Genomic DNA, 22,958 nt, shown 5'->3' with positions numbered 1-22,958 from the left:
TGATGTGACCCGCATGACTAATTCCATTTAAAGGGGAATAACATGCATTAGGGCTCTCACTTTTCTGCCTCACATTTGCATAATTTTGTTTGGCAACTTGGAAAAGGGCCATTAACAGCACTAAGATACACACTGTAAAGGGTAGAGACCGAGGCAGATCAATACTTTATTTCAACATCTTTAGCAGCATTGGGGTCCAGATCAGGAGGCATTCACTAATTCAAATTCGTGCAGGAGTCTTGTGATGCTACCATTAGTTCCTGAAAAGAGAACACCATTGTGCTACCTCTCTTACTCTGACGGACACGTTGGCTCGATCAATAGTCTTTTACTTTTTTGTTGCAAAGACGAGATTGATTGCCAGGAGTTGCCTCGTGCTCAATTCCACTTCTCGCACTCCTCATTATTGTTTCAATTAGGCATTCCCTTGAGACCTTATTGGGGGTGGCATTAAAAAGCAGTGACCCCGTGTGATTTACATCAAACACCGGATATTTGGCAAAGCAACCTTTGACACAAACTTTATTCAGGTCAAGAAGTGAAAGCGCCGTCCAAACAAGTGGATTAAGCAGGAGGGGGGCTGTCTGCGGGAAGCATGTGGATGACCGGGGGAATTTGTGACTCGCGCCAGTGAGGAGGAAATAATCACAATGTTACCTTCTCATGAATTATTAAGTACCCTGTGCCTATTTTAGCCCGACTCAAAATGCTGCATTTTCATCTGTGGGTCTGAGGCAGTGGGGAAGGGTGGGTTTTTTTGACAGCTGTATTACTGCTGATAAGCGAGACTGTGTGAGCTGATCAAGTAGTGAGACAAGCGTTCAGAGCAGTAGCAGCACAGCAGCAGCAGCGCTCTAGTCACTAGGAGCCGTGGCGGCAGAAGCAGCAGCAGCACTATCAGTCACAGCACAGGCGGCAGCAGCAGCAACAAACTCTCTCCTGTCTTTTTCTCTTCTTTGTGGAGTTGTTTCCTGCTCAGAGGACAAAAGCCAAGGAAGTAGAAGGGAAGTGATCCAGGGCTGATAGCTGCCATCAAAAACAAAACCAAAACGCAGACCTGGCTGCCCCCATGCCTATCGAATTTGTTTGCAAAATCAAATTTGCAGAGGAGGATGAGAAGCAGAAAAGCAAGCAGGATGGGGACAAGGAGAGCCTGATCGAGGAGAGCTGCACGCCTCCGGCCAAGGACTTGGCTGGGTTTGCTAACTCCTGCTCCCTTCATGGGATTAACCACATCTTTGTCTCTGGTCGCCTGGGCATCCGGCAGACTCTCTGGGCACTTGCCTTTTTGACTTCACTGGCGCTATTTCTGTACCAAGCAGCTAAGTGTGCCATCTCTTACCTGGAGCACCCTCATGTCACAGCCCTGAATGAGGAGGCGACCCCCGAGATGGTTTTCCCCGCTGTGACCATCTGCAACATCAACCGCTTTCGCTTCTCTGCGCTCACCGATGCCGACATCTACCACCTGGCTAACTTGACAGGTCTGCCCCCCAAAAACAGGGATGGGCACAAACCTACAGATTTAATGTATCCTGCCCCTGACATGCAGGACATCTTCAACAGGACAGGACATCAGTTAGAAGAGATGCTCATGAGCTGCAATTTCAGTGGACAGAACTGCTCAGTAGAGGACTTCTCTGTGGTGAGTGGAAAAGTTTCTCAAAGTTCTGCCTTCACCTGACTCTTATCATATTATATTCTATCATCATGATTTATTGGCTTCATCAAAACTTTTTTCACATTTTAAACAATATGAGGAATTATACGTGCATAACTTTACAATGATTGTCTTGTTCATACAAAACTACCAAAGTAAAATGAACATTTTAGGGCAAGAGGAATTGAAATTCTCTTTGTGCTTGTACTCTTCTCTGGGGGCCATGTGGTTCCCACGATACATTTCTGCATGCAAGATTCATGGATTTGGCTCAGTCATTGAGCTGTTTCTCCTCTCACTAAGTTCTAAGCAGCAACAGTGTTTCTCTCCAGCCGAGTGTTTCAGCTTGTACCAGAATCTATTATGTCAAAGAACAAAGGCTGCTCCCGCGGAAGAAAAACAGAGAGCTGTCGTATGTGGTTGTATACTTTTCCAAGGCAAACTGTGCTTTAATGCTGCCTCCAACTCCAGTAGCTGTGAGTGCATGGCAACAAAATTGTCATCGAAAATAGCCGAGTCTCTTGTTCCTCTCTTTCCCATCTCTCCCTGTCGTTCCCCCTCTCTCTTTCTGACATTGCAGAGCAGCTGCCTCTCTCTCTCTCTCTCTCTCTCTCTCTCTCTCTCTCTCTCTCTCTCTCTCTCTGAGCTCTTGTACCTTTCAGGAGGGAAGGAGTAATGCTTCTTCTACGTTGTATTTCAATCTTGCTGCTGTTAAGATTAAATATTTAAAGACAGACATACATGATTTTTGCATTAGCCAGATTGACTAAAAGGAATGAAACAATTTCCATGAGAGGGAAAGTGTGTGTGTGTGTGTGCGTGTGCGTGCGCGCGCACGCGCGCGTGTGTGTGTGTGTGCACGTGTGCGTCAGCGTGTGCATGTGTGTGAAAGAAAAAGAGGGGGGGGGGTCAGGTGAAAGAGGGAGAGTTTGTGCCTGTGTTCTGTGCACTATTTATTAAAGGCACTGTCCTTGCAGGAGATGGATTTCCCCATCTCTTTTGCAGGAATAGGAATATGCAATTGCTTTAGTGATGATAAAGTGCGGGTGTCAAGTCTTAATAGGGTATGTTGAACATTGATATGCTCACCTTCCTGAGACCTAAAGATTCTGTCTTTTCATGAGGATGGCACTACATTACCTCTGATGTGCCAAATTACACCAAAGAAATAATGGCACTTCACTGCTTCTCGTTTGGTTTCTCTAACTGTGCGCCAAGGTATTTATTTTTTCTTTGCTGGTTTTTAAGGCAGCTTCTCACATGGAGACATAAAATTACCTGTGACATGAGAATGAAATTTTTCTCAGTTGTATCAGGCAAAAAAAAATGTCATGCTCCTCAGGGGAGCTGAAAAGTTTGACGAAATTCAGTCTGAAGCAACAACATGGCTCTAAAAGTTTATAATGTGCTTCTAGCACGTTTGACGGCAATGTCCTCTGACACTTTGACACTCAGTCCTCCCTGAGTACATTAATTAGCAGATAATTCTGACATCCAGGAAATGTCTGTCCTGTGTCAGTCAATGAAACGTCCCGTGGCTCTCTCCGGACACGGGGTGACTTCATCACAGATTAAGACACTGTTGAAAGTTCCCTAAGCTGCTGTTTCTTCTCTGTCGGCTATGTGATCTGCATTTTCAGGGGCTGTCAGTTAGATTTGTTACAGGCTACTTGCTGCCTCCACGCATGACAAATCACTTACTTTGAGTCCTGGTGGGGATCACAACTGGGAGTGAACAGAGAGAAAGGGAGGAAGAACTGGGAGTTGTGGGAACAGGCAGGAGTAAAAATGAAACTCAGTTACACGCACCTCTGTTCGTATTTATGTAAGTGTGTGTTTTATAACTCCAAATCGAACATCATTTGTTGCAGCAAGGAAGCCATTATCAGAGGTGATGTGCTATTAATCACATGCAAGCATGTACAAACCCACATACACTCACATCTAAAAGTCTCCTGCACACATCGGTCATTATTCTGCCTTTCATAGGTCCCTCCTTCAGGATCGGCTTCTTCTAATGTGTTTTCTTTGGATTGATCATTCTGGGAGCTCCGGATGTTTTATTTTGGTAATAGCTATGTGAATGTGGGGCTCTTGGGAAAATTGCATGATGAAATATAATTGCGATATTATACACATTATAGATTTTCTGTAAACAGACCATGTTCTCTGTAATACACCTCGGGTTTGCGTTGTGCTGTATTCTCCTCTTAATTAATTGCTTATAATTTAATTAATCGTTGCATTTGAATGATGTTGTTTTAGTGAAAACTGTGTCTCAAATGTGTGTTTTAAATACCTAAATGTCTCTCTCTATTAATATATATATATACACATTTACTTCAATTTTAAGTTATTAGTTTATTCATTCTATATATTCACTCACTGTTTAAAAGACTTAAATAAATACACATCTCAAGGCCAAGACAAAATTGTCTGGCTGCTCTAATTTATGACAGGAAAATACATAACCACGTAGCAGTGAATTTGTTTTCCTCTTTCCAGCATCGTCGGCCGACGTGATTATTTGACGTAGGTAATAAGGCCATTCTTTATAATTAAAGATTACATTATTGACTTGGATTAATCACAGAAGATAAAGCTGATTCAACAAGCCATGAATAAATAGATTAATATTTTTCTCCCAGTCTAACTCTGAATAATTGTTCATCTATTGTGTGGTGCTGTCGCAGAGATGAGCAGTGAGCCCTTTGGCTTTTTTTAAACAGAGCTCTGAATTGGTTTGCTCTAACTCTCAGCTGTGTTTGCTGCTGCATTATCAGATTTTGCTCTCAGCAAGGACAGATCCCTTTTGCATATATTCATGGAGATAACTAAACAGCTATAGGGTGGCATGTGAGGTGATCTATAAAAACCTGGGTTAACGGGGACAACACAGAGGGGCTCTCCGCCTGCAGTCTGTCATTATACTGACTGAAGCGCCTATTGTGTGTTTTTATAGATAATTGAATGTTTAATAGTATAAGCCACAGATGATCATCACACTGCTTCCCTGTCTTTCATGGTGGGATGGAATCTAAAACCACATTAATGTAAATCAATACTAAAAGACATACCACAAAAGAGACATTACTGTGAGTTGATCTCAATAAATCTATTGTCCTTGTGTGGCTCATGAGGTAAAAAAAATAATCGGTGAGCAATGGAAAAATATTGCAATAACACAGAGATGAGTCACCAAAACTATCTACATAAAACTATAACATGTCCAGTGCAGCTCTGTTCTACTGGGAAACAAGTTTTACATTTTGCTGGCATGTTGAAGCATACACAAGGGCATAAGGTGCAAGGTCACACCATTAGTCAGTCCGTTACGCAGTCCTGCTGTGGTGTGTAAGATGTAGTTTTCAAGCCGATGCACCTGCAAGAAGTGAGTGCGGTCTTCCCTGTTACAACAAGAAATACAGCCCCTACCTCTGCTGTTGAATATGAGTCCTGTGAACTCCCCAGCACATGCTTTCATACGCAGTTTTATATATATATCGGTGTGTGTGTGTGTGCGTGCGTGCGTGTGTTTGTGTGTGTGTGCGCACGTGCATGTGGTGTACATGTGCAGATGAGTGTGAGAGTGACATCCAGTTCCCCAGTGAGTCAAAGCCTGCACATCCCTTAACACTGCACCCACCCACTCACACGCACACTAACACACACGCCTCACCCAGCCAGCTGCCTTCCCCCTGGTGGAGAGCAAGGAGTGTGGGAGCGTGAAAGTGACTTGCTATCTGGACTGGCTTCGTCTCCAACAGCCTGTCAATTAGCCGTCTACAGTTCCACTGCTGTGGGTGTCCCTGCAGCTTAGCATGCTGTCTGATATCTGATCCACACACCCAACCCTAGAGACCAGTGCTGAGCCTTATTAAACCCCCCACGCCCCATAAACAAACAAATACTCGCTGTTTTTTCTTTTGACCCATCTTGCAAAATGCAAAAGAAATAAGTTAACTAACCGATCCCATATCTTGCCTTCACAATGAAGGCTAAAGGAGGACTGTTGCTTTCACAACCCACTTCCGTCCCGCTCCACTCTTTCCCCAGCTTCTCCTCCTCCTCCAGCGTATCAGAGGAAGATGAATTACAGTGCAATTGGTCGGCTGCTCCTCCCGATATGCATCACCACTGTCTAATCAGATGAAACCCACCTGTGACCAGCCACTGGATAACACCAATATGCAAACAGTTTATATTTGTGAAGATTTACCTTTTCTATCCCTCCCTGAGCCAGTTTTAAAACCTCTCACTGTGCCACGGTTTGGAGCGCTGGTTTTGATGAGGAGAATCTGTGGCTAAGGGATGGCTTTTAACTCGACGATAAAGGCTTCCGATGTTGTGGTACAGCTAAACCCCCTCCTCTAACCCCTGGGAGTCTTTTACTCACACAGACATTCGTCTCTTTCTGACAAGTCATACACCGAGCTGTTGGTAGTGTTAATGTGGCTTCACACACACACACACACACACACACACACACACACACACACACACACACACAAGCATGTCTCTCCATACAAACACACACAGGTTTCATCACAGATTGAGAGAGCTGGCTTGCAAGATTGATCATGACTCCTGACTGGGTGCCCCTCCCTCTCAGGAGGATCAATACATCCTTCAGTCAGATTGCTTCCCTGCCCTTCCTACTCCAAGTCTGGTGTGACTAATTATCCTGTGCCTGTGTTTTGGGCCCAGTCTCAGCTGCATTTGTTAATGCCGCCAGAGTTGCTAAAGAATTTGATCTTTAGAACAAGATATCTGTTTGTTTTAGCGTATATATCCAGCCCAGATCAATCAATATACACTGTCTACCTTTTCCCTAAAGGGCGCTGAAATTATCGAGCAATACGAGATGACTCACAGCTTGAACTGCAAGGGGATGGGGAGAAATGAGCATTTTTATAAGGTGAAATAAAATTTAAAGACGGAACCAAAAGTCAAAATATAGGTTTTTCATAAGACGTTGATCAATGTGTTGTAATGTGAAGAAAGGTTTATGTTACCAAAAACATCTCTGTCTGAATTAGGATCCACCTTATAAAGAGCAAAAGGGAATTGATGGAGATTGCACCCTTAGGCCTGATTAGATTACTCAGAAATTAAAAAAAAAAACTCAAAGTTGAATTAGTTCTTACAAATGAAAAGCGTGTGTCTACATGTTGCAGGATTATGGAGGTAATAGCCTGTTTAAGTAGCTTTTTTTTTTTCTTTTTTTTTTTTTCACTTTGCTCGATTTCCAAGTTGCAAACATTTTCCTCATCAACAGTACTAATTAAGTATTGTGGCATTTTCAAGTTGGGTCTCTCCGTGTTTGAAAGGTTTGGGTTGCAGCTGCTCTGCTTCAGTGACCCCATCAAACGAATACATCTCATCCCAGCTAAAGCCACTACCCACAATACCGGTGTCACTCCCCAGGATTCTTTTAAAAGGACTCATTAACCAGTGGATTTAGGAGAAGACTTTGATCTCTGTTTGAGTAAAACTAATGAATGATTTTAGTAGTGAGTGTGCATATTTCTTAAAAATATAGTTGACTCAAACTTCATCCTGCTCAATTAAGTACTCCTGCACTCCTGCACCTCCATCATAATAAGGCTTTTTTTCTTGCAGTTTACAGTGATGATGAACAGCGTCTACCTTGCGGATAACTATGATTATGAAAGCCTTTGGCCAAGAACACTTTAAATGCACACTTTTCTTCTTAGCTGCCAATGTGAGCTTTTTATTTTGTCATCTTTCCCAGTCTCTGAATACATTAGTGGAAATTCCTCTGAAAAATTAACCAAGCTTGCTTTTAGGCCAGCGCCACATAATGGGTTCGTGCTTCTTCATTCCTCTCGCTCGTAGGGTTTAATTACTTTGAGAGAGATAGCACATGCAGGAGGTGGACAAAAAAATAGAGACACCTTACAATGTAATTCAGTTCTACACAGCAGTTTAAAGTTCATATTAATCCAATTTGTTTACTAAAATAAAAACAGCAGTTTTTAGTATTTTCAAAATTATGATGAGAACTGAAATGCTACAGTGGTAAAATCAAGTGATACAAAGAAAAGTCCTTGTTTTCCTCTCTGTTTATAATTTTTTATTGAAATATCAATGTCCAACTGCACAGACGTAACTCACAGAAGGAGTGTACATTTGAAATCATGGACTTGCGCCACAAATTGAGAAGTTTCAAATGAAAGAGCAATGTGTGGGATCATTTTGATTACAGACCAGAAAGCATCAAACTTACTAAAAGTGCGTCATGTCGTCTTGCAGCCGTCTGTGAATTTGAACTAAGAGGGAATACCAAAATAAATCTCAGGACATACCCCAACTGCTGGAATTAAGGTGTTTGAGAGAAAAGGATTATAATGCCCAGTGGAGTGCTGGTTTACTGTTACTTCCAAACTGATATAAAATAAAGACAAATACATTTCTAAATAAGACTTAATTGAAATAGGCCAGAGAAACTAGAAATGGTGAAAAGACTGTCAGAGACGTGTTAAATCACCTCTGAGGATATTTCTGAGGCCGTAGTCACATTAAGAACACCTCACAATTTATTGTTCGGTGTTCCCACTCCCATTGTGTGCACGCCCTGTATATCTGGTATTTTAAATAGATTTGAAAGAAATGTAGAAATCATGGCCAGTGTGATTTGGATGAAAATGTCAGTCAGCTACAATTCAGGCGATGGAAATAGCATACAGCACAAATGTCATAGTGAATATTTACCCCTGGCATAGTCCTAACACGAGGGCCTCGTCTGTCTGCTTGGCCGGACACTTAGCCTTTATTCTGCATTATGTCTAATGTCACACACTTGGCCATGGTCCTTTCTGGTTTTTTGAGTTTGTAACCACACATATCTCAGCTAATGTTGTCAAACATGCTTTTTAGTTCTTTTCCCTCTCTGGGCACATTACTGTTGACTGCAGTGAATGCAAACTAGGTTTGAACTATGGTACAGAAACACTAAGGTATCATGACAGGTGTGATATTTTGTCTGAATGTATATGGCTCTGTGAAGTAAACCACCTGAACAGGCCTTCCTTATGACGATGGTTGGCATACCTTGTAGCTTCCTCTCGGGAGATGCATGCAGTGATTTGTCAAGTAGCTTTGAGGTTGGGTCAGCAGCAAATGCACAAAATACCTTTTCTTCTCCTGTGTAATGTTCATACCGACTGAAAATCCCTGATATTCTATATTACTTAATAATGTACACCAAGCTTATTGAACAACACGCTATGTTAGAAAATGCTGAATAATTCAGGGTAATGCCCTCCCTGTGTCAGTAACTCCTACTGACCGTCTTTAGGGCACTTGTGCAGGGATCCTGGTTATGTCTTTATACTGTTTTGTAAAGCTTTGTTGAACCAATGGTGGATTAAAAATTTCCATCAAAATTTAATTCAGGCCGCCTTTCTACTATTGCTGTTCACAAGCCACTGCACTGTTGCAGATAATGCTAAGCATCACTATGACCTACTTCAATCACAATATGACCAACAGAATCAGAAGGATTTATCCTGACCAAGGTTCATATAGATTTGAATGGGCTGAATTTTCTATAAACTAAATTACAGATCTGTACATGTGGTCTACATAGCATTACGCTCATTACCTTTAAAGGTGATGAAACAAATATATCTGTGCTTAAAACAGCATAAAAACAGCAAAAAAAAAAAAAGACAGCCCAATCACTTCTTTATCAAAGTTATACATCGTCCTTGACAAAATGGCAAATTTCTGATTACCCTGTAGCCACAGAAATCAGTGGTCGGTAGCTTCAATTTCCATTTGTTACAATATGTGAAGATTAGGGATGCCGCGATTTTTTGCCGCCGATACCGATCATCTTTGAGTGAGAATGATCGATCCACGGTCGATAACGATCATATTTGAAATGCATTGCAGATGGCATACGTTGTATGAGTCTCACACACTTTGTAAAAGTTTCACACAGCCAACATGTTGTTTTGTTTTGGTGGCCTGTCGACACATTGAACAAGGTGGCAGCCGGGACACCAGAGTATTAACTATCGGTGATTGGTTTTAATGTGATCGTTGACTTGGAGCATTAACGCCGATCTACCGATCACATATTTTTATATCAATCGATCTAGCATCCTTAGTGAAGATACCTAATTACTTAAGTTATGATTGCGATGCCAATTCGAAAATGACGGTCTTTCAAATTGCATTTTTGATACAAAAACAATCAGTCTTTCATCCCATTCTCCTCTGTCTCTCTTCTCTCTCTACTGTGTGTCTTAAGGACTTTTTCTCAAATCACAAACTGATACACACCTGAAATACAGAGCAATGTCTACACATACACATTACATACACAATACTCTACATGCATACCTTCACTGCACTATAAATATACCTTTTTATTCTCAACATACAACAACCTCCCATTCACCAGCTTTTGGCTTCCTCGCGGAGACACATTAAGTTCACGAATTGTTTGGATAACATGTGGACAGTAAATCTTTCACCTGACGATGGCAGCTTTGTCGCCAGGCTCTGTCCACGCTGACAAAACACTTGACCTTCAGGTGGAGCGAAATGTCATCTGATTTAGCACACCCAGTTCGAATTGCCACCGCTTATTTTGTCATCCAAGCATTTCATGTTGGTTAGGAAGTGTCAGAGCAAACGCATTACAGCGTAATGAGCTTGCGTAGCGAAGGAGAATCACACACATCAGGATTTCTGATCTCATTTGGACAAAGCATTTACAAAGCTGTTACTGTATATCTGTGTCTCTGCTTCAATGTAATTGTAAGGAATATGAAGATAGATGAATCCATTACATGGTATTCTTTAGCTTTGATACCAATTTGTTGGTGAAATAAATGTGAAACATCTAGGCCTCTTTTGTGCTGCATGCAAAGATACTAGATTACAAATCTCTGAAGTGGCATTTGTGCTGAAAACCTGATTTTTTTCCAAAGTGACAGTGAGGGAAGCCATAGTGTACTGAGCCCTTGAAACATTAAAGATGATGGCTTTATCATTATACATGTATAATGCAATGTTTAATTTATTTTGAGAAACACCACCGTCCGTTGTCATCCCTTTTTTCCTTGATTTATGCTTCTCCTTCGGTTAGCATGGTAGCTTTTTGTCCAGTGGAACATCTGTCAAGCTATATTTACCTACTTTCCTTATGTCCCCTGCTCACGTGATCACCAAGTCACTGTTAGGCATGTTTGTTTAAACAAGCGTGTAACTGTGGTCATGTGCCCCAATGGTGTTGTCAAGATTAATTCTGTGTGTTTTCCTAACGCATGCTAATGAGGAAGTTGTGTGCATTTGATTGTCAATAACGTGAAATACGGCCCTGCTCCCTAAATGCTGGCTCCGTTCAATAACCTATTAAAGTTGAATCACAGATAACTTGGCGCACATCAGGAAAGCAATCTGAAATTTGTGCTGACATTGATCCAGCAGGAAGGAGACCTATTGCTCCGATTAACACTGTTGCCCCAGGAGAGGAGTACCTCGGCCATTAATAGCCCACTGTCCTAGATTTTACTTAGACCATATAAAATGCTTTTATTTATGAGACACATAGGGGTAAAGCATCATGGACACAGTAGAATAGCACCAACTTTTTTTTTTTTTATCTATCTTGGGTAACTGATCACAGTCTGTCTCACTTCCGGGTAATACTTTAGCCGACACTATTTTCAGTCTGTTAATGTAACATAGTTCGCAGAGTGTATTATGCTACAATCATTAGTCTGGCGCGCATAGATACATATAAACTGTGCACTTATGGTAGCAGCCAGTGTTGCATCTTTATGATGTGTGTATGTGCTGACACATTTGCTCTCATTGTCACAGTGTTAGTCTGGAAATTGACCTAAAAACATAAAGCTAACAACTGTGTAGTGTAGAACATTACTGTAAAATAGAGACATTTTGTTGTCATTGTCATATCATCTCTTTTCTTGTTGATGTCTTTTCAAGATCTTGACGCTGTGGCATTTGAGGTGCCTTTAACACCAGACTGAGCATTTGAAGTTAGGCGGTTTGCATTGCTAGTTACAGTTTCTTGCACTTTGAGTGTCAGCTCAGAACCAGCTAATGGGTGTCTTGACTCATTTTAAACAGTTGCACAAGAACATCTGTAAAATGCCATGGACCCTTTCTAAGCGTGCCAATTATTTGAATACGAGATGTCTGCGTGCTGCTGTAGTTTAATGCCAACTCATGGGAGGCTTCTATAATTAGATCCACTCAGAATGTGATTGTCTGATCTTACAACGAAATGAAAAGCATATAACATGCACATGGCTGGAAAAGACAAATAGCTCATCCGTTAAACAACCCCTCAGGAACTTAGGGAGAGAAAATGACGGATCTTTTCAAAATTGTGGTCTCATTCATTTAATTATAAACACTGTGATAAGGGCATCTCCTTAGAATAAATATGACCAGTAATGAGGTATGGCATTGCTGTTTATCCGTGTCCTTGACATTCACTTTGAGAATAAGGAAAAGGGGTAATGGCATCCTTTTAAAGAGATCTTGAAAGTCCACGGAACGGGATAAATGTCACTGGGTTTCACTCACACAAATCACAGTTTTTTCTTCTTCTGTGACCTTCAGTGTATCTACTCTAAAAAGAATTAGCAGGATATTGATAAATAATTGGTATGTATACTATGATGAAAGTGATCCCCAGAGACAGATTGAATATGTTTTCCATAAAAGTATGCCCTTAAACTGCCAATTAATTAGTGCTTTTAGGTAATGGTAAATAATTAATTAGCATGACATTGAGGGACTCCTGGGACAATGTGACAACTGGATACATTAGCAAACTTCAGCATAAGCCAGATAAGCTTGAGTCTGCAGCCCGTGCCACATAAATCCATTGTGTATTTGAATATCAGTGTAATCTAATTGGTGTCATTATATGTCTCTTGGCAAGAGCTTCGCCTAAGGATACCATTTGGCTGCTCCAGTGGAAGCGTACTGTGAACAGATCAATAGATGTAGTGGGCATGATTATGTTATGATTATACACTGCCTTGTAAAGCCCAGAGAAAGGTGATTTGAAGAAAGGTGCCACACCTCTTGGCAGACTTCCTTCAGCTAGAAAAGCTCAGTGGGAAACAGAACGGTCAGTGAGATTGGCTGCAGCCCTGCTTTAGGACCAGCTGGTTCGAGTGCAGAATTAGAGCCTCCCCTCTTGTTTCCACCTGCCATATGCTGCTCAAGTGTTCCAAATCATGCTATTATTTGCTTCATTTCCTCTCTGTCCAACTCAGCTTGCAAGTATGTCAGCTGCTGGCCCCTATAGCATGACATCTAATGATGACTGAAAAGTGTCAGACTTATTCAACCAACACATTCTAGATCATTTGAATAAAAACGCATTTTCACCAGCATACCAGTAAGAGAAAGGTGTCAACATGAATTTTACTCTTCAAATTTCCTTTTAAATAAGACCACAACAGAGCCGGTTTTCATTCGTACGCCTCTGAATAATTGAACTTACCACTCTTAGAATTCAGTTATGATGTAAAAAATAAATCAGAACTGATCCTCACAGAGCTTATGATGATACTCGGAAGAGGTCACCTTTAACCGTGCCTCTTTCTAATGCAGGTTATGCAAGACTATGGCCTGATCTCATCAGACATCGCCTGTGTACTGAGTAGATGCCACTGAATAAATAAAACCCTCACCCTTCCAAACACCAGCGTAAGATTCCAGGATTAGCATCTCATTTGACAGTTCTTGTGCTGGTGGTTTGTGGACAAAAGAGTGAGAAATGGAGCAAAAGAGGGACTGTGTTAGGTCCTTTTCCTGTGTGTGGAAGAGATTTAGGTCGGCAGATACTGTGAACGTGTTATGAGGCATCATCACCAGCTCTGTCACACAAGCTGCATCATTACAGAATACTGTGGCAGAGATGTAAGTTGGAGCTACAAACAATTTCACAGAAGCAAAATTCACCCTTGTAAATCTTTAAGATAATTGCTAAAAATTCTTGCACCCAGGAAGACAGTGTAATCTCGAGAATACTTGCAATGAAAAACTTGGTGACAGTCTGCTTCTGAGATAAATTGGCTTCAGCAAAAGTGTCTCCTGCTGGTGGTCAGTCTGTGTTATCTGTGCCATGAACATGCAATTTCCCCTTGATTGTGCTCCCCACGGATAAGTAAACACATTCAGCAGAGCAGTAAACTACAAAAGACAAGAGCCCCAAAAAATAGTGGTAATAATCTGCCTGAAGAGACAAATTCAAACCCTAATTTACAGATATTCTCAAGATTTTAGGTATTCAGATTGCCAGTCTGCAGTAGACATGTGGACCCCTGTTCCTGTCTTCGATTTAAGATAAAACCTGGATGTCAGTTTGTTCTTCCAGCATGGCTCCAAAATACGAAGCAAAAAAACCTTTATATCCACACTGATTTCCTAGATGTCTCTGGGAGATGTACTATACCTGACCAATATGAATGAAATATGAAATGGCTGGATTGCCTGGGCAGCCCGATCTATTCCGCACCACCACCTCAATTTAACCACACAAACAGCATGTAGCAGAATTGGATGGCAAGGTTAATGTTACAGACTTGCATGGAACAAAGTTTAAAAGGAAGGGTAATATTGGTATGTTACTTTTGTTATTCCCATGAGGATGATGAAACATTGATTTCCATATGTAAGGTGAAATGATAAGCCTAGCATATAGGCGCCCTAAATGGAGGCTGCAGTCTGGATTTCGAATGAAATGGCAGTGTTGTGTTTACCTCTGGCTGTTGATAGTCCTATAATCTCTTTCCAACTCCGAGGACTGTTCCTTGTTAGTGTGCGACACTATCATAAAAATCTTCATGTCACTATGAGCAGTCCAAGAAGTCGTGCTGTGAATTTTACTGAAGTTAAAATGCCTCGCCTTGCGTTGTCATCATGACATGTAGGTAGTGTCTGAAATTAACTTTTTAGTTCAATGCCAAGGGCTGTAAACTAAAAAATTACCTGCCAAGAAAACTGCCCCTTATCAGCCAAAATATTTTTTTCAGAGAAATATATTACTCCACACATTCTCAGCTTTTTTGGAATAGAATCAGGTATGCAGGTGTTTTAATACTCACTCACATTAATTTGTTTACTCACTTAGTTTGCCATAATCTTTTAATGTGTCAGACCTGCTATGTACAGTAATCACTGTGGAATAGAGGGATGACATTAATTTAATCAACTATCCAGACAGTTGTACTTGATGGTTTACTGAACAGTTGGCATCCAGTTATTTTGAAATGTCGCATGAGTTGATTTCACTGCAGGAAATATTCCCCTCTTCCCACTGAAAGGTTACAAAAGGTTTTGTCCAGGCACATAGTGAACAGTCTAATAAAGGTTTTTGAAGCTGTTGCAAAAGGGCAAACGCGGCATAGATGTAAGGAAAAAACACAAAAACCAACTGCAGGAGCAATGCCCTATTTGCGCTATGCTGTATCATTTAAAAATGAAAGGGCATAAATACTTTTAATAGTGAACAAATAACAAAACATTGAAACCTTTTACGTCATAAAAACATATGTTGACATTATCTTCATTTTAATAAATTGGTAGCAAAGAGAGAAGTAAAAGGCAGAGAACAGAGCTTTTCTTGGCTAAAGATACAGCTAAACTGTAACCTGCTAAACTTTGATTTTTTGGGTTTTTTTATTTTTTTACAAGGAAATAGATTTAAACATACATCAGGGCCTAAGACGATGTGAACACCAAATCACCTGCTCTGCCTATAGTAAAGGAGGCAGCAGCTGTGACTTATGTGTTTGGTTCCTTTAGTCTGGAACAACAACCAAAAAAAAAGGTTACATTGCTGTGCTTGAGTTGTGACCATTTTGGCGGTCACAGTGACATATTCGAAATCAAGTGAGCCAAATATAAAGCAACACGGACTGACAGGTAGCTCATTCACTGGGCAGTTTTGGTGCCTTGTCGTCCTGCATCATCAGCACCTGAAGGGGGAAATGAAAGCACGGTTTATTTTAGTGAGTGACAGCAAGTCTGTACCACATAATTTTATTTGTTTGGTGTGGTGGGCACCACTGAGCTCACGAAGACATGGTCGGTTATTAATGGCCGCAAATGGACTTCATGCGTCAGGAAGCTGGCAACTTTAACGTAGAAGACTGCAGTTTGCATCCCATGTCATTTCATCATGTTGAGTTTATGGAGTAAATATTATGTAGTTAAGTAGTACAACCAATTACCCTGAACTAAGACTTTAGGCTTTAGTTAATGTAAGCATATACGTTGTTTCAACTAATGAAAACTAAACCTAAATTAGTCGTCTTAAGCTGTTTGCACAACTAATGTTGATGTGTGTGTTTCAGAAATGCATTGTTTTTGACAAAGAGTACAAGGCATTCATGAGGCAAAGTCAGAAGTTAACAGGAAAGCTAATTGAGCCATATCAGCTGCACTCTAATCCTCCCCTCCCTTTGGTCTTTTCCTCTTACAGCAGTTCTCCTCTATTGTCTTCTATCAGATGTGACAAATGTATGCATCATGTTAATAATGTGAATAATGTATTTAATGAGTAGCCCTAATTAGCCAGTGTATCATCCTGCTACGTTGTCTTTTCACCCAGCACTACCCTGGAATGACCACACAGTTACTGCAGTTGAGATCAGTGTTATTGTCGCCATGATGAGGTTTTGGTAAAGAATTTGAGCATCCTTAAAATTCTCTTTGCAGGAACCCAGTACTTACAGTGTAGTCATGTTTATGGTGGATAGACTCATTAATGAGCAGATCCATCCATGTGTGAAACTGGATATAATTGCCATCTCAGATAGAAATTAAAGAAGTTTCCAACCTCCTACTTGTAACTATGCTACTAAACCACTTTTATCAGCTCATTTTATCAGCTCATTTTACCAGTGATGCGGAGTTCTCCACTTGTTTACGCAGTTAGCATTAGTAAAGATCATTTTAGCTGGGAAATGTATTATTGTATCATGCTTTAAAAGGAAAGAGAAATCATATGATGAAAAAGTGGTGGAGGCACTCTCATCCTCTTCTGAGGCCAGTCATGTAATTTCTTTTTTAGATTCATAGGCACAGAGACAAATTATCAAACAGAGCAGAACTGAACCAAAGAGCTGCAGTGGCTCAGCCAGTGGAAAAACAGAAGTTTAAATGCTACGGCTTTGTGTAGACTGAAAAAAATAAAAGTAACATTTAATTCATGAGCTCCATTGTGGAAACTAGTGATTTCACTAAAATGAAACATCAATGAAACAGCATCTTCTATATTCGGGTAAGTGACAATGAAAATTGGATATTGGTCAAAATTTATACATTGTGCTTCCTAACAAATTTTGCCAATATTTGCTGTTTGGTGGGAATTATACACTTAATCAATTCCTCAAAATCTTTCAACCACATTAAATCACAGAATTCCCTGTTCATCAGTTTGATCATCAGAAAATGCATATGTTGTACGTATCACTGTAAATGAAGGTACTTGGTTTGCTGTGGGCAATGTAAGATGTGATTCAAATAATCTTTACAACCTCTCTTAACTCCTCCTGTGAAAAATTGATAAGTGTTTCTGGGAACGACTACTCCAACAGTCTCCACATGCTGGAAAGTTAAGATCATTTGATCACCCACCTCAGAGACATCCGCAGCAGTGATTTACTCCCTGTATTTTATTTTATATTTTATCCAGCCGATCATCTATCTCAGCCTGGCACATGGAGCAAGGATTTGCCCTCTGTATTCAGTCTTCCAGATTACAACAGGTTCAGCTGCCTGTCCACCGCCCCCCCATTCAGCTGAAGCCTTTTGTGGGGCCTGTGGGACGTGGCTCGGCGCCGATGATCCTGAGATGTTGCTTGAGGTTTAATCCCCACACTGTGAGAAATGAGGTTCTCCTGCTCTCCCTCTTGCTCCTGCAACTTTGATCAAGCCCTAATGTGATTAGGCAGTGACCCTGACATGACTGGCCCAAGAACTTGCAAAAGAAGCCATGGGAGGGGGAGGGTAGGGAGGGCATCTAATCTGACCAGTAAACTGGGAGAAGAAAGGAATTATTCTGATGGTGTCTTTCCTCCGTTGCCTTGTGGGTAATAAAGGTTTCATGTATTCGTTTTACCCCGGCAAAAAGTGCGATCTATAATGACCTGACATTTCTTTTTTAAAACTAGCCAAGGGGCTCATGATTTGAATGTTAACCAAGGTTCTACTTGACGTAAGGTGCAATCCACAGGGAGCGAGCTTCTTTTGAATTCTACAGGAACTATATTAATGTAAATCTTCCACTGCCTGTATTACTGAGAAAAATAGTTGTGTACACATTCTGTCATCGCAGTGCATCTGCATGAGTAACACTCACAACATATTTCAGTTATTCACATGAGACTAGGCCTTCACTGTACCCCTCACAGATACCTCTTGTTCAGAATCATGCACTGAGCCTGTTTACTGTGTCATGTACTGGACTGCTCCCATATGTGCTGCACATTATTCCTGCCGTCAGCTCGCTGATGATGTGTGGGGTGAAACGTGGTGCTTTAACTTGAGAGGCCAAATGTGTCAAGTCTCGATATATTAACTTCACTCTAATGGACTTTATCAGCCATAGTGCAGAAAGTCATGGAGATTAGAGTGAGAGGGAGTGGATGTTTGATTATTTTTGCTTTCTGTTCAGTTCACCACATCATGCAAGCAGTTGCTTGAGGACACTTAAAATGCCTTTCGGAATCCGTTGAATATGGCTTTATACTTCATTTTTCAGGTACCTGCATTTCGTCTGCTGATACAGAGGCTGGCCACAGCCCAATAATCCTCACTTGTAATGAGTTCACAGTAATTTAAGGCTATGTCTTCTCAGTGTAGCACCACAAGATTTCCTAAACAATATATGATGATTCCAAGGAGTTTGCAAATGAGCATATTCAAGTGCAAAATTGCATGCCATGGAAATTAGAGAAATAGATTTTACATTTACACCATGTTTTTATTTAGCATTTCAGTCCGATACTAGCTTGAAGATGCAGCTATGTATTGTGTATTCCTTGCTTGCTTTGGCAACCCAAAAGGGACAGTGTCAAAGAAGAGACAGAATGTGAAAGATGTCCTGTACAATTGGCAGTGAGATGGAAAAAGATGCTGCACCACAAGGGATCCTTTGCCATTAGTCTAGAATGAGGGAGCTGGTGTAGAATGGAAATGGGCTGATTTACAGACATCATGGTGCTTTGGATCAAGAAAAAATGTATCAGATCACTCTCATTGTTTATTTCAGTCAACATTTTGACCAAACATCAGGAAAGCAAGAAGATACATGATATTGTTTGGCAGACATTTAATATGTGGAAGTGGTTCTAACGAAACCTCGTCATTTACTGACAACACATAACCATTATAACACAGCCAGCACAGTGTGACTCGAACATCAGGGTTTGGATTGGGTCAGTTTAAATCTTAGAATGGTGTTTCTTATGCTTATATACTGACTTATGACAGCAACAAAGTCAACCAATGCAATAACACAATAACAAGTATCTTGTACAACCACTGCATCCTTCCCGTCCATTGAGTTGCAGCAGTCTTAAATTGTCACTTTTTCAAAATAGGGATGTGTAAGCTTCCTAATTAGAGAAAAAACAGCTTAAGATAAATCAATCATCTGTAACCTCTGCATTATATTTGTACTAGCGATATAAAATTCCTGTGAAATCAACTATTTAACAAGTGTTATGTTAAAATGTGTAGAGAGGAAGTTGACAAGCCTCAGTCAGTGGAGATTGAGTAGGAGTGAGACTGAGTAGGAAGTCCAGATTTTTCATTTTGTGGTGAATGAAAAAAAGATCAAAACATCTACACACTTATCTCCATTGCAATGTATTTATATTTAGTGTGAAGGAGATATGTGTGTGGTTTTGGAGAAGTAATTTTTTAAAGAGACTGTCCTTATAGGTTATCTGTGCAATTAGGTTCTTATGACAGATCGTTACGTTTTATTGTTAGGTGACCTCTTGAAGTCACAGACATTATGACTTATTTAAAACCACAGTCCAAAAATAAATCCAACCGAACCATGACCGATCTTTAACCTTACCTGTGTATTAATTGTTACCATGATGATGAAGGTCTGGTAGGCCTGTCACTAGTATGCTCCTATGGGTTGTATCCAAGGAGACTAGTTACCTATGGTCATTTAAGTTGGAGGATTTGTTGAAATAAAACAGGTTTGAATTGGAGCTTGAGCGAGCTTTGTTTACCTACAATCAGCAATTTTATTTAAATTGAAAACATGAACGGCACATCACAGCACAAATTATCCTCAAAAAAACAATTTAGTTTTTAGCATTTTGAACTAAACTTTTGAACAAGACACTGCCTGCCTCACTGCATTTGGAGTTGCTCCACATTCAGCAGAGTCATTCGAGGCTGTGCAGGGCTCGACAGGAACATAAACTAACACAGATGCCTGTGTGGTGGCCTTGATAAATCGGGCAATAAATATACCATTTGAGTGAGGTTCATTTATTTGCTTTGCTTATCTTACAATTGTTTTTTCTGATCAGTAAATGTAAGGGCCACGGATTGACTCAATTATAATGACTTTCACCAGTTCAATCTAAGTATCTTTGCTGCTAAGAGCTCATTGTGCTGGAGTGTTTTTTGTAGTGCACTCCCCAGAGTTCACTTGTCAACTGTTTACTGTGTGCAGAGGCTATTCATGTAGCATTTTCTGTATTACTCCTTAATGGAAACAGCTGTACCTCCATTCGATAAACAGAGAAGCAAATGGCACATCTCATACCTACACTTAAGCTTAGATACACAACCTCAGGCTCATCTGCCAGGCATTAAAATCTGATGATGGAAGCATTCTGAACATGAATTTTCCTAAGTGACTATATCCCATAAAATAAATATAGAAAATATATTTAATGTATGAACCCTGGACTGGATGTAATCAGCTTTAATGTTGAATAGGACCTTTGCATAGTATTCTGGCTACTCGTCTGAATCATATTGAAGTTAGTGATAAAGTGATACAAATGAAATATATGAAATGCAAAAACAATTACTAGTAGGTAGGGTAGTTATGTTAAAATGACTTCTCTGACTGATCATAATAGAAGGGTTAACTCTTGGGTTAAACACACTCTTGTTTTGCATGGATGGAAAGATTTCTGCCCCGTGTGTCTCTTTTACAGTCAAAGATGGAAAGGAGAAAGAGGGGGCAGTTATTTTTAAGAGATGGTAGCAGATTACTGTATTAAGTAATAGCATTACTCTCCTTATGTTAATTGAGTTGAGTGCTGGTCAAGTGCTTACATTAAGAAGCACTGGATTCTCATGCAAAAGCCCAGGGTTAGGGGTGTACAGATAGCAATCAGTGGATTACTTTAATACTGATGGAAACTTAAGAGTATGATGATTTTTAGGAAAGTTCTGAAATTATAAAGTTTCCTGTGATTTCCTAACATATATATGAACATTTATTCCCAGTGGATATCAGAGATATATGATATCCTCGGAATGTGTCACGCTGAAAATAAAAATATGTGTATTATGTCTGTGTCTCCAGATTTGACTCAGTTATGACTCAGGAAAGAAATGCGATTCTTGAAGGAAATTGCAGCAATCGGGCGCTAAGTGTTACTGTGGGCCATGAGCTGTGTGTCACAGCCACTGCTGCAGCGCCAGCTGCTGACTGTGTTGATAAGCAAGCCAAATCAATGTGCTAAACTACAAAACTAACTAACTTCCCATAGTTTTCAGAACACCAGCATGCACCTGTTCCTTTCCCCTCACTCAATATCTTCACGTCTCTCCATCCATGCCCCCCCACCCCCCCACACCACACACACACACACACACACACACACTCTACTTTCTTGTACCCCTATGGGGAAGTACATCTCACAGTTGAAAAAACCCTGCATTACAGTATTCCTCTATTCAAAACAAATAGAACAAATTAAAAGAGAGTTAAGGGGCATTAGTTTGACTAAATAAATACCTAGGCTTGTCTGTTTACCCTGTACACACTTCTATCTCAACCCTTTTATTGCTTTCCTGCCACGTTTTTACTTTTCACGTTGGAGCTTTAGCCTCAAAAATGAAACACAAAGCTTTTCCACTCCACCCAGAATAGAAAACAAGTAGTTTACATCCCACACAGAGTGATCCAGACATCCTACCTTCTCCTGCATTGGCCTTTTGTTACTCCTGTTCTTCAACATTACAAACACACACATACTGCTGTCCCTTCAGCTGCATTGTGGACTAGTATATCAACAGAGACCTCGAAGTAGATCTAAGGCAGTGTCCTCCCTAAGGGAAGTCAATCAAAGCCTCCCAGCGGTGAGCCATTTCTCCCAGCCTAGCTGATCATTTTCCCTCTAATATCCCCAGTCCCGGCAGCTCAGAGGCTGATCAATGCTCTTGAAAACCGAAAACTGTCCATTCTGTCTTGGAGCCGTGGGGGAAGTGAAAAACACACTGAATTGATGACTTTGTAAATGGAAGCTGGGGTGGACTTTGTGACACCCATGCCCCCCCCCCCCCCCAAAACACATTCCCCGTCGTCCTCATCACAAACGAATTAGCAATTCAGAGCGTGGCCCTGGGGTTGCTGAGTGTTTATGTGGATGCCCAGTGTGATGAAGGCTCACATTTGTTTCCTGTCACTGACCTGTCACTCACTTGGCCATTACAGCTCAAGGCAACACTGATTTTAACCTCAAATAGTTGGAAAGACGCTGGCTGTGACCAAAGAGGGAAGGACGGAAAGAAAGAAAACAGAGGAGAGGAGAAATGTTTACCAACCCCTTACTCTCCCCCTAATCATCCACACACACACACACACACGCACACACACACACACACACACACACACACACACACACACACACACGCACACAAACAGACGTTGTAACATCAAAGCTTTCAGGGAGAAATGCCCTTCACAAAAGTGGTGAGCTGGCACAGCAGATTACATGGTGAGAAATGTGCTCCTTGTTCTTAAACATTATTATATAGGATCAATATTCCTAATTAGCACTTCTAAAAAAGCCTAAAGTATTTCAGATTTTTGGATTATATTTTCCAATGAGTGGATCAATTAGCTGTTTGAAGTGTTGTCTTATTTGTGCCACAGTAATTCTGACCTTTACAGTCTGGAAGGTGCACCATAGTCTTTTAAAAGGCAACTTGGGGTAACTTCACATCGACTTTGAGCCGGGAGATCGGCCTTAGCCTTAAAGCACACACCTTGCATTGT

The 22,958-nt window shown here is 40.7% G+C and overlaps 1 protein-coding gene across 3 annotated transcripts in view; it reads left to right on the top strand.

Moving 5' to 3' along the window:
• asic4a (acid-sensing (proton-gated) ion channel family member 4a) overlaps positions 1 to 22,958 on the top strand; it is a 179,461-nt gene that overhangs the window by 102,602 nt on the left and 53,901 nt on the right. For 2 of the 3 annotated variants that reach the window (XM_056389976.1, XM_056389975.1), the window contains exon 1: positions 826 to 1,645. The exons of the other annotated variant lie outside the window; for it this stretch is intronic. In XM_056389976.1, the coding sequence (XP_056245951.1) occupies positions 1,070 to 1,645 (576 nt within the window). In that variant the 5' untranslated portion in view covers positions 826 to 1,069. Of the gene's footprint in view, positions 1 to 825; positions 1,646 to 22,958 lie in introns of those variants that run through there. 3 annotated transcript variants of the gene reach the window in all.

The sequence above is a fragment of the Seriola aureovittata genome, chromosome 11 (genome assembly GCF_021018895.1).
Source record: "Seriola aureovittata isolate HTS-2021-v1 ecotype China chromosome 11, ASM2101889v1, whole genome shotgun sequence".
Classification (NCBI taxonomy): domain Eukaryota; kingdom Metazoa; phylum Chordata; class Actinopteri; order Carangiformes; family Carangidae; genus Seriola; species Seriola aureovittata.
Note: the sequence above shows the minus strand (reverse complement) of the source record. Positions and strands in the feature narration are given on the sequence as shown.